The 20,449-nt window shown below is 41.7% G+C and overlaps 1 protein-coding gene across 2 annotated transcripts in view; it reads right to left on the bottom strand.

Annotated features, from left to right (window-relative positions):
* LOC126202961 (phosphatidylinositol 4-kinase alpha) overlaps positions 1-20,449 on the bottom strand; it is a 203,645-nt gene that overhangs the window by 164,185 nt on the left and 19,011 nt on the right. For both annotated transcript variants that reach the window (XM_049937089.1, XM_049937090.1), the window contains exons 7-8: positions 13,889-14,066; positions 10,366-10,575 (exon numbers count right to left, since the gene is read on the bottom strand). In XM_049937089.1, coding sequence (XP_049793046.1) covers positions 10,366-10,575; positions 13,889-14,066 — 388 coding nt within the window. The remainder of the gene's footprint in view (positions 1-10,365; positions 10,576-13,888; positions 14,067-20,449) is intronic.

The following is a 20,449-nucleotide window of genomic DNA, read 5'->3' as shown; positions in this document are numbered from 1 at the left end:
ATGCAATGTGTCATGTTTCATAACTGGCACAAAACAGTGTACCTACTGTGTGGAAATTCCATGTCATAGCAGAAACAATTCACTACTTACTTACAACATGTGATACACAGTATTGTTTCATACATTACTGAAATCCCACAAAGCATTTCAGAATTATTTTTGTAAGAAATATTCCAAAAAACTTCCCTGAAAGTGTAGTGAAAAAATTAGAAATCTTAGAATGATTTGTACCAGCAGTTGGTACTGTGTATCTGTGTCACCTATACCTACAATATTATAATTTTTGTCTATTTCTGGGAATACCCATGCTCTATTCTGTACTAGCAGGTGTATGGCAATTAACTGCAAAGGCCATTTTTATTCTCCTATCTGTCACTCATGAGCTAGCACCTAATTCTACATAATTTACTAAGTGCTCCAGATCATGAAACAACTTTTTGCTATTAATCGAAAAGACTGTATGAGAATGACAGGACACACATTGATTTTTGCACCTGTTTTCACAACTACTTCCTTGAATGCAAAAACATTCACAAAAATCCAAATCTCCTCAAACTGAACTTCTATGAAGCTAAGGTCTGTAATGACTCATTTTAATTATTTCTCAAGATAACATAACTGAGATCAAAAAATAACTGTGGATTATCCATAAAACAGTGAGTATGATGCAAATGTAAATGAAAAACATGTTATGATTAAGAATTTAAATGGTTTCTGAATAGTTAATACTGAAACAGATTGGATATGATAAAACATCCATCTAGAATGAGACTAAATTGTTTACTTCACTGCTGCTAGTAATTCTTCGTGGAATGTCTTTGGTAAAAATAAATGCCAGAGATACAATTATGTTTTCACATGGGTATCTAAAGAGGTAATTTGTAGTTTTGCTATTTATTTGTATTCAAAACTCTTTAGCTCCAGCTCGAGTGTTAAAGACTTTATAATAAAAAAAGCCTAGTATTTTTCTGTCCACGTAAATGTTTCTATGAGAAACCTTTTGTTGACTATAATAGCTTTTTCCCTTTTCAAACCCCGGTGTACCAGTTCCTCCCTGTGAGTACATGTTAGGACCGTTTTTGCATAAAAGATAAGAAAACATACAACTGCATTCCAATTTCAATATAACAAGCAATCTATTCCTCTCCTAAACATACTGTTGTAAAAATCCATAGATTTTTTTGCTATATTATATAAAAATCTGAAAGTATAGTCTTACGATAAATTAAAAAGCAAATAGCAAATCAGGCCCTAGTTGCTGAAGTTGGTGGTCTCGTGTGTGTGAGGCGTGCTTTCTTGTGTGAATAAATTGTGTGTGTTTCTCTTTTTCTGTTAAATGGTGTGGCTGAAAGCTTATGCACAAGTGTCTTTTAATTCTGCATGTCTGGAACTTAACTTGTCACCTTTACAGTAATTAGCAATCTATCTTTTGCTACATAGTAAATAGCAAACATAATTAACCATGACAAAATAATAATTGGGATACGGCTAAGCAAAGCACAAAGCAGAAGAAACGGAAGAGTCAGACCCCAAGTTTTATATTTTTAAAACATTTGCTTCATCAAATGAATGATACAAATAACAAATTGAAAAAATTAAAGGAAAGTTGTACAGCACCTATTTAGAAGGAAATGTTATTCAGGCTTCAAGATACGAAAACACACAAGTTACAGTTAATGAATCAGAAATAAAAATATACCATTTTTTCTCATTTTCCATTTGTGATTCTGTCAGTCTTGTTCCAGTAATACTTGTTTCATTGATTAGGAATGAGATATTTCAATAATGTCAACATTCATTTCCTCCTATATTTTAAATTACTGAAAATACTGAGCATTTTATGTAGCAAAAACACTTAAACAGCAATAAGTTCACTAACACGTTTTAAGACTATAGGGGATGCAACCTATTTATGGACCTACCTAATTGTTATAAAATTTGTATCAGATTAAATTAGCACAGATGTCAACAGTCAACTGTAGAACATAAGTTCAGTGCATTAATGAATACACCACCTTTTTTATTCCTAATTTTAATCTCATAAAGAGAAACGCGCTACAATTATTTTTGATGTCTTTTCTTGACCAATCCTTTGGCACATCGAGTTGCTGGGCAGGCAATGAACTAAAGCAGTATCTGATATTAGGACATGGTGTCCCAGCTTTCTTTGGCTGTTCAACAAAAGACACATCAAGTTGCAGGCATGTACAATTCTTTCACCCACAGCCTTCAAAAGTAAAAGACACACAAAGCAAGCACATCTCATGCACAAAAGACTGCCAACTCCAGCATCTCGGGCATGAATGGAACAACACTTGGGATGCAAGCAGCAGTCTGGAGGGAGTGGGGGAGGGGATAGCAGTATAGGGGCCATGAAAGAGACGAACACTGTCCGGTGGAGTGTGCTGCAGGGACTAGACTGCCAATAGGTGCACTGTCAGGAGGTTGTGGGATAGGAAGGTGTGGGGGAGGGGGGGATAAAATAAACAGGGTGGGAGATGAGAATGTGGAGGAGATTATAGGACAAAGGGGGTGGAAAATGAAGCCAGGATAATTACGCGAGCAGAGAACATGTTCTAAGGATAACTCCCATCTGCGCAATTCAGAAAAGCTGGTGGTGGAGGGAAGGATCCAGATGGCTAGGGTAGTGAAGCAGCCATTGAAATCAAGTGTTACATTCAGCTGCATGTTGTGCCACAGGGTGGTCTACCTTGCTCTTGACCACAGTCTGGTAGTGGCCGTTCATCGTGGTGAATGTAATATCTGTTCTGAAACCTAGCAAACCCAGCAACATGGTAGAAAGCTACCGCCCCATTGCCCTACTTAGGCAGCACTACCTTAGAGAATGTTCCAGTTGATTAGGCAGGCTTCAGACCAGGGCGTAACTGCTACGACCAAGTATTGTCTCTCACATCTGTCATAGTGTCAGGATACCAAATGAAGCAGAAAACATCTGTGGCATTTGTTGATCTAACTGCCGCCTTCAACACTGTGTGGAGGGAAGGCCTTATCTACAAATTTCTCCGCATCATTTCCTGCATAACAAAGGCTAAACTGATTAACAACATGCTAAGCAATCGGAAGTTCCAGGTAATCACTAGAAGCAACATAAATAAGGAGGGGAAGCTAAACAATGGATTCCACCAAGGATCAGTTCTCTCACCATTACTGTTCAATCTATACCTATCTGATCTACCTGACACTTTGTCCAGAAAATTCAGCTATGCCGATGACCTGGCTCTAGCTGTACAACACCAGAAAATAAAGACAACAGAAGAGATTCTAGCCAATGACCTGCCTGTATTAGATAATTACTTCAAAATCTGGAGACTCCAACCCAGTGTGAGTAAAACAGAAGTGTGTTGCTTCCATTTAAATAATTGGTTGGTGAATGTAAAACTGGAAGTAAGTTTCAGAGGCAGAATTCATCATCATAATTGGAACCCAAAATATTTTGATGTCATCCTGGACCGTACAATATGCTTCAAACACCATCTTCTTAACTTGACTCAAAAGTTGAGAACTCGAAACAACATCCTCCATAAGCTATGCGAAACTACCTGGGGATCTTCAGCAACAACCCAGCGATCTTCAGCTCTGGGTTTAGTGTACTCAAGTGTTGAGTATTGTGCACCTGTTTGGATGAACAGTCATCATACAAGGCTTGTTGACACCCAGCTGAATATGACAATGCGCATAATATCTGGCGCAATCAGATCTACTCCAGTTTATTGGCTTCCACTGTTAACCGGTATAATGCCTCCTGATTTACGCAGATGTACTGCCCTGATGAGGGAATTCCACAAGATCTACAGGAATTCTAACCTACCTGTGCATAGCGACCTGCCACTTTTAAATCGTACGAGACTGAAATCACACCATCCATCATTGTGCAATGCTGCTGACATGGTTGCTAAGGATTTCAAACCCCTTGAAGATTGGAAAGGTCGGTGGGAAGCAGTGACAGATATGCGCCTGCATATCATCATCTCAGATGCTAAACTTCCAAGTGCTTTCAACCTACCACACAATACCTGGACTACTCTCAACCGAATCCGCATCAGCCATGGCCGAAGCAGGGATACTCTCTTTAAGTGGAAGAAGCTGCCTAATCCAGCCTGTGACTGCAGGACTCCATGCCAGACTGTTCAGCACATTGTCAGTGAATGCAGGATTCGAACCTATCAAGGTGCTGAAGAGGACTTCCTGCTAGCAATTCCAGATGCAGTGTGCTGGATTGAAGGACTGGATATTCAGTTGTAAAGCCAAACTTAAGTTTCTTGTGTGTAAATATATACATATGTATATGTAATTTGATTTTATGATATGTTTGTATTAGCCATATGCTAAATAAATAATCCTGGTGGACAGCAGGTTGCTAGTCATACCAATATACCGGGTGATCAAAAAGTCAGTATAAATTTGAAAACTGAATAAATCACGGATTAATGTAGATAGAGAGGTACAAATTGACACACATGCTTGGAATGACATGGGGTTTTATTAGAACCAAAAAAATACAAAAGTTCAAAAAATGTCCAACAGATGGCGCTTCATCTGATCAGAATAACAATGATTAGTATAACAACATAAGACAAAGCAAAGATGATGTTCTTTACAGGAAATACTCAATATGTCCACCATAATTCCTCAAGAATAGCTGTAGTTGAGGAATAATGTTGTTAACAGCACTGTAAAGCATGTCCGGAGTTATGGTGAGGCATTGGCGTCGGATGTTGCCTTTCAGCATCCCTAGAGATGTCGGTCGATCACGATACACTTGCAACTTCAGGTAACCCCAAAGCCAATAATTGCACAGACTGAGGTCTGGGGACCTGGGAGGCCAAGCATGACGAAAGTGGCAGCTGAGCATAATATCATCATCAAACAACGCGCCATCTGTCAGACATTTTGTGATTTTTTTTTTCTGTGTGTGTGTGTGGGGGGGGGGGGGGGTGTTCCAATAAAACCCCATGTCATTCCATTCCCCATGTCATTCTCTATCTACATTATTCCGTGGTTTATTAAGTTTTCAAATTTATACTGACTTTTTGATCACCCAGTGAAATGCTGTGCAATGATTGCAGCAAAGCTGGTAAATAACATGGCTGCTTTCACGGGTGGTCCAGCTCCTGATGGGATAAGATAAACCTCTGACAGGACTGGAACAGGTATTTTTGTGTATCTGTGCATGTTTACTTGTGTCTTTACAATTTTTTTAAGCATCTGTACGTGTCTTTTCACTTATCCAGCTCCTCTCAAAACTAATAACATCAATTTTGTCAATTTCTGCATCAATCCCATTTCCTCTACATAATCCCTGCCACAATTGACCCTTGCTCCATCTTTCTGTGCAAGTTCAGGAAGGTATCTCTTTCCCTGGTTAAAACCCAGTCCCACATCCTGCTTCTCAAATGCTGCCTAAACCATGAAATCCCCCCCAAATGGCCTATCTGTAAAGATTCCTTTCTCTGGATCCCATCCCTTCTTTCACACTGACCTACACCTTTTCAGATTCTACCAATCCTTGGCCCTCATAAACCTGGAACTGCAAAAACACATCTTCATGGCACAGGCATCCCAGAACCACATCTGCTCCCTCCCCAAGATACTACTACTATGCAATCTCTACTCCATACATCACCACTCTGAAACTGTATACCTTGCTCTCCAGCACCTGAAGCAGCATTCCAGACACCATTTCCATAAGTCATCCAACCTGCTGACATCCTACTACCACCTTGGGGCACCACTATCTAACCCCTATCATACCCACAGTGTTCCTCCTTGTCCACCCCTCATACCAGCTAAACCCTGCCAAGCTGACATTTTCAGCTTGCCACGTCCTCCAAAACTACCAACTCTTCACCAAATTGAGAGCCAAAACATTCCTGTAACGCTGTTGTTAATCTTTCCACCAAAACCCTCAGTCCCACAGAAGTTTCAGTCCTATCCAAAGGAATCACCTCATCTTCAGCCCTACATCCAAATTTAACCATGCTGGACTTGTCAAAGATCTACTGCCCTTCCAATCCCTCAGTGATCCCCCCCCCCCTCGTCCAAACAACCACCCACCTAACCAACCGCTGGCCACCTTCCAGGAAATCCTTACCTCAAACTTCCCCACGTCCCTTCCTCAGAACACAAATCTTTCAGTAGAAGAAAGAACAGCCATACACAACCTCAAAACAAATCCTGACCTAGTCATCTTACCTGCAGACAAACGTTCCGCCACTGTTGTTATGAACCACAGTGACTACCTGGCAGAATTCCTCCACCAATTATCTGACTGCTCCACCTATTAACTCTGCCAAAGTGAACCCATCCCAGAAATCCAACACAAACTCTAATCCCTGCTTAAAGCCTTATGTCCTTCCCAAAACATCTCCCCTGAATCCATTTCCCTGCTCAATCCTATGACACCCTGCACACCCCACCTTCTATGTGCTCCCCAAAATCCACAAACCCTACAATCCTAGACTCCCCATTGCATATGGTTCTTGTGTTTCCACTGAAAGAACTTTGACTCTCATTGACCAACACCTCCACCAACTGCTCGCAATCAAGCCTCCCATGTCAGAGACACCAACCACTTCCTTCCTGACTCTCCATCTCCACCACCCCCACTTCTTTACCTCCTGGATCCCTAGTCGTCACTGTTGATGCCACCTACCTATATACCAATGTCCCTCATACCCATGGTCTTACCACTATTGAACACTACCTTTTCCAATGTCCTTCGGACTCCAAACCCACTACCTCATTCCTCATACATCTTACTAACTTATCCTAACCCTCAACTGCTTCTCATTTGAAGGGAAGATATATAAAAAACGTGCGGCACAGCCATGGACACCCTCCTATGCCAACGTTTTTATAGGCCATTCAGAGGACACCTTCCTAGCCTCCCAAAACACCAAACACCTTGTCTGGTTCAGGTTCACTGCTATCTTCATTCCTCCGCAATCTCAACACCTTCTCCCCCATTCATTTCACGTGGTCCTCCTCAACCCAGTTGCCACCTTTCTACGTGCTGACCACCTCCTCTCTGATTGCTCCACCTGTACCTCTGTCCACATTAAACCAACCAACAACCAACAGTACATGCATTCTGACAGCTGTCATCCCTATGACACCAAAAAATCCCTCCCATATAGCCTGTCCACTCGGGGATGGCATATCTGCAGCGACAAAAATTCCCTTATGCAATATGCTGAGGGTCCCACCAAGACCTTTACAGACAGGAACTATGCCCCAAACCTAGTTCACAAACAGATCTCTTGTGCCATTTCCCCTCACACCCCCAATCCTCCCATCACCCCCAAGAACCAGCCCCTTCATCACCCAGTACCATCCCAGACTGGAACAACAAAACCACATTCTTTGCCAGGGCTTTAATTACCTATCATCATGCCCTGAAATGAGGGACATCCTATGCAAGATACCTCCCTGCCCAAAGTGGTGTTCCACCGTTCACCCAATGCCCACAACATCCTATCCCATACCCATGCCACTCCCAATCCCAACCCCTTGTCCCAAGGGTAATAACCCTGTAGAAGACCCACGTGCAAAACATGCTCAATCCACCCATCCTTCACTTTCTATTCCAGGTCTGTCACAGGTTTATCCTACCCCACCTGGGGGCTGGTTGGTTTGTGGTATTAAAGGGACCAGACTGCTACGGTCATCGGTCCCTTTTTCCAAATACTAAAAACACCCACAGAGAATAAAAGCGATTAACAGAATAGAGCACAGATGACACAGAAGAAGAGAAACTTAGACAAAGACCAGACAAGATGAACTAAAAACACACAGAGTGTGACGGTGGTTGGCCAACCATAGAAACAAAAAAGGAAAAGCCAACCACCAAGAAACACACTAAAACTCAGACTAAAATCGTAGGCCAAAGGCCAGAATCAACACAAAAGGACATAACAAACACTCAGATTAAATGATAAAAAACCCCTGCCCGAATAAAACGTAAAACTAAGCCAGCCATAGCAGGGTCATCAGTTAAAAGGGCAGGGAGCGTATCAAGGCAGCGCAAATGTCTGCCTGACCACAGCTAAAAGGGGGTAGGCCAACAAAATGTGGGCCACTGTCAAAGCCGCCCCACAGTGACATAGAGGAGGGTCCCCCCGGCGCAGTAAATAACTGTGTGTCAGCCGGGAGTGGCCAATGCGGAGCCGCCAAAGGACTACTGAGTCCCTGCGAGTGGCTTGCAGGGATGACCGCCACACAGCTGTCGTCTCCTTGACAGCACGGAGTTTATTACGCATTGTCAGTTTGCGCCATTCATCGTCCCATAGCGCAAAAACTTTGCGGCGTAAGACTGCCCTCAAATCAGTCTCTGGGAGGCCAACATCCAGAGATGGTTGACTGGTGGCCTCTTTCGCCAGGCGGTCAACATGTTCATTGCCCGGGATACTGACATGACCGGGGGTCCACACAAAGACCACAGAGCGGTCGCAACGGGCAAGAGTATGCAGGGACTCGTGGATAGCCATCACCAGACGAGAACGAGGGAAACACTGGTTGAGAGCTCGTAAACCGCTCAGGGAATCACTACAGATCACGAAGGACTCACCTGAGCAGGAGCGGATATACTCTAGGGCTCGAAAGATGGCGACCAGCTCAGCAGTGTAAACGCTGCAGCCAGCCGGCAAGAAACGTTATTCGGAATGGTCCCCTAGAGTTAGCGCATAACCGACATGACCAGCAATCATCGAACCGTCAGTGTAAACAACGTCAGAGCCCTGATACGTGGCCAGGATGGAATAAAAGCGGCGGTGGAAGGCCTCTGGAGGGACTGAGTCCTTCGGGCCCTGTGCCAAGTCGAGGAACACACCATGGGGGTGTACGCAAAGTGGCCCGGAAAGGAGATGCCACCTGGGAGCTAGTGCCCCCTGTGAAAGCACCTATGTCACTTACCATATCTGCTGCAATCATTGTACAGCATTTTATATTGGTATGACTACCAACCAGCTGTCCACCAGGATAAATGGCCACTGCCAAACAGTGGTCAAGAGCAAAGTAGATCACCCTGTGGTGCAACATACAACTGCACATAACACACTTGATTTCAATGGCTGCTTCACTACCCGAGCCATTTGGATCCTTGCCCCCCGCCACCAGCTTTTCTGAACTGTGCAAATGAGAGTTATCCTTACAACACATTCTCCGCTACCATAAGTATCCCAGCCTCAAACTACGGTAACATACTGTCCCCACACCCTCCACCCGTTCTTCCCCATCATCTCCTCCTCATTCTCATCTCTCACCCTGTTTATTTGCATCCCTATGCTAATGCATCTGCCTGTCTTTCCCCACTCCTCTCCTTTTTTTTTTTTTTTACCTACCTCCCTGTCCCACAACCACCTGACACTGTGCCTGTTGGCAGTCTAAAAAGTCCCTGCACACTCCACCAGATAGCATTAGTCTCTCCCCCCACCCATACACTACTATCTCTTCCCCTTCCCTGCCCCCTCCAGATTGCTTCTTGCATCCCACATGATGTTGCGTTCTGGTCCAAGATACTGGAGTTGGTGGTCGTAAGGGCTGTGCTCGAAAGCTTTACATGAGTGTCTTACAATTGTGCCTGTCTGCAACTTGATGTGTCTTCTTTATGGTAAGTAGCAATTGTCTTTTCCTACAATGCTGATATTCCATTGTTTGATTGTTCAACAAAAGAGTATCTTACATGCTGTATTGACACAGTAACCTTGCTCAACCACCTTCCACAATCACACCACCACAAGGATCAGAATAAATGTGATCATCAGACTAGTCTCAAAGTCACAATAATTGGGTGAGTAAATCATAAGCAAATTTCATAGCTTGCCGTGGCTGCAGGTGCATGCGTTTGGGTGTCCATGTGGTGTGTACTACTCTCAGAAAAAGAGATGGTACTCAAAAGCTGGTGGTGAATGTATGCTCCAGACATCGATCCTCTGTAGGTGAGTGGTTACCTTTCCCTTATTGTACATACTATTTTAATGTTGTTTACTTTACTCTATTGACTTTCAGTTCTCAATTGCTTTGATTAGTATTCTAATCAGTTTGCTTGATATTTATCAAAATGTTAAATAACACAGAAGAAATGCACGCATCTGTGATACAACCATAAAATACATCTGCATTTATAACTTGGTGTAAGAAGACTTAGTTTCCTGCATTGAAACAATTCACTGTTTGTGCAGTGTTTTAATTTATGCTTATAATCATCCAAGTTAGTTTATCTAGATATACTTTACAAGTGTTTCTATACTTTATATCTCTAACTACTTTTTCAAAATTTAATGACAAGTTTCTACAATATATTTGGAATGAATATTCAAACATTATAAATATTTTTTTCAAGCTCACCTGTTTCATCACCAATAGCCCACACAAGCAAGTCAACACATGCAGCATTTGCCATTACGTTCACTTCAAATTTGTTAACTGTTGCAAATTTGCTTTCTTTGTCCTCTTGTTCACTGGCATCATGGTGACGTGATTGCAATTCTGTCTGACCTGAGAGAAATAATCCTTTCACAAATTCCTGGACATCACGTGTGAAAGGACTTGGCAAATCTGTAAGTGAAGAGAGGATTTGGAAGCCTTTATTTATGCAGAAACCAATAATTAATTATTTCTGTTAAATTAACTTTTTAATGTTCACCATTACTGAATCAAGGTGAAATTTTCAACATAGGCTGTGTATTTATTCATACCTTTTCTTGGTCTAAATATATGTACAATCAAATTGTAAGAATGTTGCCTTCATGCCACAATCTTTTTGTGGTGATGCCACTGACTACGAAGATGTTCACCATACTCAATAAATTCAATTTTAAATTCTACAATTGCAAGAAAGAATATACAGGTAAAAAAATCTCATTCAAGAGGCTGATGACACTGTACACTGCAACTTGGTCATATATTAGTAAACAGCATCTGACTGGCAGTAATGTCATCTTACATAATACTGAAAGAATTTTAAACACGGATGCGGAACAGCAACGTGATGTAACACGGCCACTATTTCTGAAGAAAATATTTTTACAAGTATCAAAACCTAGGTCAAGAGCTAATAAAATTTTATTTGCAACTGATTTGCTGATTTTTCAACCTCTTCATAGTGAAAGAACTGCTAAAACAGAGGATCACATTATGAATTTTACACTTTCTGGAGGTGCATAATCCCAATACAGTAATATCCTGGCCTCATTTATAAATAAATCTGTTTGTAAATAAATCTTTAAAAATTACTATGGAACACTTTTTGATCAATATGAGGTACCAACAGATATCCAAAAATTATTTCCCAGTTTGAACATCTCATTTCTGCCACCATCATTTTTATGAACAACGACTATTATTACACACACCACTAAATAAACGAGGGTAGTACAGTAATAATCTGCATTAAAAATGCCTGTGATTACACAATACTATCATTGGTGAAGACAGTAGAATGGCAGGCTGACAGTTGTTTCACATATTCAAGATACAGCAGGGATGACAACAGCTTTTTTAGTGGGTGCAAGGACAACAGCCTGCACGACTGAACTGCTCTTGTAACATTAGCCAACATGGCTTGGCTATGTAGGTACCGCAAACAGCTGAATGCATGTGGAAACTATAGCTGCTATATTTTTCAAGAACATGCAGCTCTACCATATGTAGAATGGCAGGCTGACAGTTGTTTCACATATGTTGTTACACATATGCAAGGTACAGCAGGAAACCTCACCTTGTGACAGTTCCTGACCACACACCTACACTATTTTATTTCATTGTGGCTTGATTTGACATTTTTATTTATTTGAGGTTTCATTATGTGAATATTTTTGTCACTGTGTTCAACCAGATATATTGATAGCAACTCAGATGCTACAGCAAACAGGGATGTGACTTGAGAAGACATTCTCTATATTCCTGGCGGCACATGGAACTTCAGATACTGTAGCTATGGGTAGCAGGCAGCCAAAGATAGAAGATAAAAATGCAATTTTCAGAATACACCACTCTCAAGAGATAATGTACATTTTGACATGGTAATCCCAAGTAATAGATTGTATTTTCATGATGACAAATTTAAACTTCTACCGAATGTTACAAAAATGTTGTTTCACATATGCAAGGTACAGCAGGAAGCCTCACCTTGTGACAGTTCCTGACCACACACCTACACTATTTTATTTCATTGTGGCTTGATTTGACATTTTATTTATTTGAGGTTTCATTATGTGAATATTTGTGTCACTGTGTTCAACCAGTTCAACCAGTGTTCAAAGTATTGTAACCATGAACCATGGACTATGCAGCTATGGGGTGGCTTGTGCACCTCAGCTGTTACAGATGGCCATACCAGAGGTGCACAGAGGGGTCAGGCTTACATATGGTTCTTGGGATGAAATCAGATTTTTCAGTGGGTACAAGGACAACAGCCTGCATGATTGACCTACTCTTGTTACATAATTATGCCGTGTGTAAAAAAAAAACCAATGACAGCGTCTGCTCCATACATGCCTTTCTATTCTTCAAGAAATGTGAACTTTGTTGTTAGGTTTTTACTGCTCATAGATATTCAACAGTAAACTATTGTAGCAGTCTGTGGATGTTCGCCTGAAAACTATTAATGAGGCTTATCAAAAGTTAAACAACAGTGCTCTGACCATATTAAATGTGTATATGGGGGGTTGTGGACAGTGAAAGTAAAAGACTGTGAAACTCAATTGTGCATCTGTTGGGTAGATAATTTAAGGTAGTCAGTGTTGTACTACCACACTCCAGTTTTCAGCCAGTATCACAACACAGTACATAATGGCTACATACGGTACTGATAAGATTGCTGTGTAAGAGTTTTTAGTTGTGCCTGTTTGCAACTTAATGTGTTGTCTTTATGGTAAGTCGCAATCTATCTTTTCCTTACATTGTTGATATTCCAATCTGGAGTTCCTATTGTTTAATTGTAGTACTGAGTCAAACTGCTTTTGGAAATCAAGAAATATTGCAATGTAAACATCGAGATCTTGTTCATCCAAAACACCAGCATTTCTTTTGTCAGCAGTTTCTTAGCAAGTGCCAGTATAGTCTGCAAATACCATCACAGTCCACCACAGATCCATGGCTTTCAGGATGTCTTGTGAGGAAATCACAGTTTGCATTTTACACAACGAATGCAGGTTGGCATAGTGAACTTTCTGTTTAAGATACCTCATTATGTCTGAGCTTACAATATATTTCAAAATACCTGCTATAAATCTGCAACATAAAGAATTACCATTTCAAACAATGGAAAATCCAGGATGGAATGTAACAATATCATGAGAAGGAAAGTTACTACTCACCATATAGGGGAGATGCTGAGTCGCAGATAGGCACAACAGAAAGACTTTCGTTGTGCCTATCTGCGACTCAGCATCTCTGTTATATGGTGAATAGCAACTTTCCTTCTAATAATTACTATTTCCATGTTTCTGCAAAAGCCAATGCACAGCGCAACAGTTATTCTATAATATTAAGACACCCAGATGAAACTGTGACTATGAATTTCAAACAAATCATACAAGAAAATGCAATCTAAGCAACTGTACAAAATTAAATAATGCGTAATGACACTGGGAACCCACAAACAATGAAACTAATGCACGTAAGCTATCAATACCTCACATGAAAAGTCATCAAAGGTTATTAGGAGCATCTTAATATAGACAAATACAGTCATATCATCATGTGGGCAAATCAGGTATTATGAAGGCCTTGTCTACTGACTATCTTGGAAATGTGATAAGAAAATGGAAATTACTGGCATTAAGCTTATGAGGACTTCTAAAGTGAGCTATTAAAAAGTTCATCAAAACAGATTTGAAGCATTAGAATAATTCACAATTAACCTTACCTTTCTGGTACTGTAGCAGCTCACGCAACAATGTAACAATGACAAGGTTTATAGTCTCACTAAAAGATTTGTATGGGAATATCTTGATATGACCAGAACAATAAACTTCGAGAGCTTGTTCATCCAAGAACACCAGCATTTCTTTTGTCAGCAGTTTCTTAGCAAGTGCCAGGATTGTCTGCAAATACAATCACGATATATTACATGGAAAACAACTACGTTACACATTAAGTTACCCAGAGACAGAAAATACTGAGCAATCACGTTTCAGTTTATATAACTTCTGGTATAAAATTTAATGAAAATATTATTACTGCAAATAATTTCTGAATGCCATCAGCAACATTCTTCTGAAGAGTGTACTGCCTACTAGGCTTTACTCCCATGATATGTATTCTCCTAAATTCTCTGAGAAGAAACCGGTGGCTCCAGTAGTACAGGCTATCACATTTCTCAAGAAGCATCTATTTTGGATGCACTAAAATGGAGACACACAATGACATTTTCATATTTTGAATTGCAAAATGAAATGTCAGTGGTAATAATGTTAGGTGATGGAACCCGAGTGGCCCAGTTGGTGCCACAGGCAATTGTTTCACAGTCAGCAAGTTACAGAATATATTGAGAAATAAGGCACTGGCTATTTAGAGATTACTTAGTTTTTCTGTGTTTATTCAATGCCTGGTACTGATGGTGACAAACAAGACAATATACAGACAAAACACAAACCTGTAAAACACACACTAAACTTTTTCATAGTCAGCTTAAATAGAGGGCTGATCCTTACATTTACTGGCGTCCATTCATAAAAATATGAGATTTGCTCCATTTCACTATGTTGTCCCAAAAAATGAATGTCACTAGCATCACAACTCATGAATCTTATTGCTGGATTAGAAAGCAATCTTTGAGGAGACTATGTCATATAAAAAGATGGATGAGAGATACATCATTACAGATGTGTGGCTGGATGGCAAAACATCCTGGCTGAGTCGTTGCTTTCACCATTTATAGCATTTAGTCTTCTCCTCACTGGTGCGTGACCCTCTGCCTCAACAGTGAGGCAGTAGCCAGTTACGTAATGATAACCTGATCTACTGCCATCGTTGCTGGGCTCCTTGGTTGCTAAAACAGCTTGACCCTCCTCTCCCACTCACGTTTCATCTCCTTCCCTTGCTTTTGCTGTAGATGAAATGAGTGCAGTATGTTCTACACCATTAACCAATACCTCTATGTCAATTTGTTTAGGACCTTGAACAGAACTAAGAGAATCAAAGTAGGTATGGAACTTCTCGTCACTGCCACACGTAATCTATTCCAGCGTGGACAGGGTCAAAGACAACTCGGTGATCAGGGAAGTCTCTCCATTTTGACTCTCATGTACACATAGTAGTAAAATTGCGGTGCTTGTCCAAAATATGATAAAATATAGATCCAAAACACATTTTGTGTGGTTTCTTTTCAAAAATTGGCCAAATTTAAAACATTCTGTTTCTCCTAAAACATACTTTTGCACGAATCTGATAGCGTCTCATTTCTTGTAGATAATTATTGGCAAATTACTCCACAGGTAGGTCAACAACTGTATGGTGTGCAAATGTGTGTATTTTGAATGCAATTTGCATCACATGGAAATGCTGTCTAATGTAAAGTGATGGTTCACCAGCATCAATAATTGAAGGGCTGGAAGTGAGATTGACCCTAAATTCCGCCTGTGGGTAATTCTTTCATTCAGTATCTCCAAGAAGATGAAAGATCAATACACCATGCATTAACAGTCATACAAAAACTGTAGCAAAATGAAACTGCTCGCCAAGTGTTACATACAAAGCATTTTAAAATATCAGGCACTAGGTGAATCCCAATTCTAAAATCTCAGAGGTGAAAAGCATGAGGGTAATGTGACTATTCAAGGTTTTCCCGATGGATCTGGTGCACATATAGCACAACCACATGAAGATATGGAACTGTTGCTTTGAAAAGATATGGTGGGACTTACATAACATTGCCCAATGGCAAACTGGGGAGTGTATTTCCAAAAGAGGAAAGGTCACAGATTTTTATGTGGAAAACTAAAAACCAGATCTTAATGCTCACTTCCTCAGTCACCTAACTATCATACAGTTGATGTATGCCTGCTGTAAGGCTATAAGATGAACTAAAAACTGAATGGTCCTTGTACTAAGGAAAATGAGAGAGAGAGAGAGAGAGAGAGAGAGAGAGAGAGAGAGAGAGAGAGAGAGAGATCCCTGGAAACCCTGCACCTGAAACTGTTGAAGGATATTATGTCTCCAAGTAATATTAGGAAGGCCCTTTCCAGGTAAAAGAAAATACCTGTTTATGTGATGCCTCAATAGGGAAACTTATTTGTATGGTAAACAGAAGCAGGGTCTGGTTACTAAAACACTATATTTTGTGAACTCACTGAAATTGAATAGGAGCTGTTTGGTTTTTTAAGAACCAGAGATAAGACACTGGTTGAATAAAGCATGTTTGGTCCTTACCGGACTTAAAAGAGTGAAATGAAAATAGCTCCCTTCCATGAATCAGCAAATTTTTCCATGTTCTACATGACATTATAAAAGTTAAGAAGCATTTCCCAACCTTTGGCAGTGAGGTACCACAACAAGCTGTAATGGATTTTGTAAGAAACTGAGGCCAGACAATGCTGTATCTAGCTTCTGTATGACATTGGCAGATCTAATATTGGCAGGCATGAAGTACCAACTATTCCTCTCAGAAACTGCTTGGTAGCTGGCTGTGGCAGTGAGTCACATGAATGCTCCACCATGGTCTTGGCAATATTGCATTACTTGGTAACAACAGTCTGCCATGTTATTACAGCATTAACAGAACACATGTGATCTCTCCCTGAAATCCTTCTGATGCTCTGACCATACATATGTTGCTTTAGTGGAATAGTTGGAGCTCAGCACTGATGCCATGGTACCATTTTGCTCCAAAAGCTGCAAGGTTGTCAGCAGGTGGTAAGCACATAAGCCTGTCCCAACTCAGTCACGAACTGCCAAGCAGCACCCTTTATTCCATCAAGAAGTACTCTATCTTCTACACTTTACAGAAGGCTTTTGTATGGTCACTCAGCAGCACTGTAGATCACATGCAAATAATGTGGTCCATTCATTCCTAAATGTAGTCTTTACATTCAGATTTAAAAACTTGACTCACAGTGCTCAATCCAATTTGCTGAGCACCTACTGCTCTGCCTCGAGTTCATCCAGATCTGGAATAGATATATGGAGAGCAACTTTTAGTATCTACACTGGTTTGAAAATGCCACTACATTACACTGCCGGCAGAGGTACTTCACGGGCCAAAGGTGGCATGATAATAAATGGGGAGCAGAACCCCTGAGAGGAAATTAAACTCTCTGAGTGTGTCAATCTATGGAAGCAGAAAGTCAGAACCCTCTTAGAGATGTGTGAATAACTCAGCATGTAGGTAGTGTGGCAGACCCCAATGTCCACTCACTGGGATGCTAAACCTCTCAACCTGAGAAGGCAATGTAGGGCTTGGGCCACGACCTCTGTCGCAGAACTGGAGAGGCCATCAGAGAACCCGGCAGCAGATTGACTGCCAAAGGAGGCAATGCACTGCCACTTGTTCTGCTGGAAGGGTGGAAAGGCCCTGAGACTGAGACAACAGTTCCACCAGCAGAATTGGAGGTGAAGTCACTTCCATTGGTGGGGTGGGGAGGGCGGGGGGGGGGGAGGAGAGAGGGGTAGGAGAGAGGGGTGGAGAGAGGGGGGAGGGGAGGGGGGAGGAGGAGGGTGGATTAAAATCCATGGGCTCTACATTGGAAGATGCAGGTGTGAGCTTAATTGGAACCTGAGGTTGCAGGCAATGGGAGAAGAGCAGAGGGCATGAAGGGGGAAGCAACAAGGAAATACACTTGTGCAAGTGGGAGCCCACGCTTGAAACATCATGAACAACCCAGCCACCCAGCGGATGCTCCCTACTGAAATCCAACAGCCTTTGGGACCCACACTGACACCCAGAAGCAGCCCCTGCCACTGGCCAAAGGACTGGGCTCAAAGAGCAGACCCAGAAAGAAAATATAGTGGGTTCACAGAGGTCCGGGACGTGCAACTCAGGATGCAACAAATCCACCAGACGGCATCCAATGACCAGCATCACCCAATACTTAGCCAGAGAAAACGACAATGCATCACCATGGGATGAGACAGGCACTGACTTCTTTATTTGGGTCTTGAATGTACGCAGGAAACACTCCACCTCCGAGTTAGAATCTGGATGAAACGAGGTGGCAGGCAAATGCAGGATATCACTATAATCCAGGACATCACTATAATGCAAAATCTTCAAACTTCCACAACACTAACTGCCTACAGTTATAAGACGCAAGTGTCCTTGAGGATCCCTAATGGACAAAAATAAGTGACAACAAACAAACAGTGGCAGCTGACACTAGAGGACAGCTTGGCTACGTTTAGGTAATTGGAAAATACATTGATCACAAACAACCACATGCTGCCCAAAAATGGAGACACAAAATCAACTTGCACCCTGTCCCAAGAGAACTCCAGGACCAGACAAGGTGAAAACTTGCACAGCAGTGTAGCCAGGTTCTGTGCACAAGCTCTGCAAGCCCACACCAGATGTTCGATGTCAGACTCGATCACAGGCCAGTAGATGTGACATAGCACCAATGCCTTTATACAAGTCATATCTCAATACAATGCAAGAGGCAAATGGAGTCTGCAAGCGCAAAACATCAGGGCAGCCACAACTCAACAGCATTGTTCCACCTTGGCAAGCATGAGGATCCCATGGACATTGTTGAGTTGATGACATTGAAGAAAAAACATACTCCATGCTGGATCCACATCCAAGAGATGCCCTCCAGCCAACCCATCTGGACAGTTGAAATGATTTTCCAGAAAAGCGGGTCTGCAGCCATGGCGGTCATGATCTCTAGTGTGGTCAACGGAAAAACCAATAGGGTTTGCTGCAAGGCATTATCAAATGCAAACACAGAAGCATCTTGCCAATCAAACCCCAGATTAGGCTCCACTTGTAGCCGTGATAGCGCATCAGCATTGGCATGCTGTATGGCGGAGCAGTAACGAACATCAGATCAGTAGTTACTGAGGAAGAACGTCCACCTCTGCAATCAGTCGACAGTCGAATTGGGCAACTGGGAATGAGGGCCAAAGAAGGAATCTGGCAGTCTGTTGTCAGTGATGAGGATAACTTCATCCCATACAAAAAAATGTGAAACTTTTTAACTCCAAAAATAATAACTAGTGCCCCCTTTTCGACTTCGAATACGTAAACTGTGTGGCAGGAAGCATTTCTGATGTATAGGTGATGGGCTCTTGCGTGTCATCTAGCTTCCAGTGGGACTGGACTGCACCAATGCTATACTGAGGCACCTCACAGCCCAGGGTCACAGGTTTATTCAATGTAAATGAAGCCAGACATGGAGCATTGCAAAAACACTGGCTGAGGGACTGAAAAGCCCATTGCAAATCTGCAGATCAGACAAACTTAACACCTCTCTGGCAATGCCAGTTAAGAGGATGGCAGATGTGCATGGCCTGGGGAATGAATTGAGCACAACATGACATCTTACCTAAAATAAGACTGGAGCTCCTTCAGGTTCTTGGACACCAGCAGGTAAATGGAAATGTCGTGTGGCTAGGGCCTCCCGTCGGGTAGACCGTTTGCCTGGTGCAGGTCTTTCGATTTGACGCCACTTAGGCGACCTGCGCATCGATGGGGATGAAATGATGATGATTAGGACAACACAACACCCAGTCCCTGAGTGGAGAAAATGTCCGACCCAGCCGGGAATCGAACCTGGGCCCTTAGGATTGACAGTCTGTCACACTGACCACTTAGCTACTGGGGCGGACACCAGCAGGTCAATGACAGCTTTGATGTCATTGTCTGTCAGAGCAACAAAATATCATGAGGTTCCAAATGTAACTTAGAAAAAGAGCTACTGAACCTATTTTTTACTAAAAGAAATGTATGGCAAAGACTATCATGTACATGAGTTTCTGATTGGTTCAAGCGTTTCCAAGACGGCTGGGAAGACACTGAAAATGACTCATCAAAAATGGACGAAAATAACAAAAAAGTAGGTAATCTGATTCAGTCTAATATCGGTTGAGTATTCAATTGATTGCTGCAACTGTAGGAACAGACAAAGACTGTGCAAGGCAAATTTTACGTAGCCAACTTAGCATGACATGTGTGCGAAACAGGTGCTGAAAATTCTCGCTATCAAACAGAAAGCAGCTCACTGAAATGATTGTTTGAAAACCATTAAAATATTCCTAATTTCTTGGAAAGAGTGATAACGTGTGACAAATCTGGGTTTTTTCACTAATGTTCCACAAACTAAGTGCCAATCCATGCACTGGAAGGGCCTAACTTCACCGAAAGCGAAAAAAGCTAGAATGAGAAAAAACAAGATTAAAAACAATGGAGAAAGTGCTTTTTTATATTCCTGGAACAGCATATGTTCACTGGGTCCCTGAAGATCAAACTACTAATCAATATTGTTATCTTCAG

This window comes from Schistocerca nitens, chromosome 9 (genome assembly GCF_023898315.1).
Source record: "Schistocerca nitens isolate TAMUIC-IGC-003100 chromosome 9, iqSchNite1.1, whole genome shotgun sequence".
NCBI classification, from domain to species: domain Eukaryota; kingdom Metazoa; phylum Arthropoda; class Insecta; order Orthoptera; family Acrididae; genus Schistocerca; species Schistocerca nitens.
This window is presented reverse-complemented; position numbering and strand designations above follow the sequence as displayed.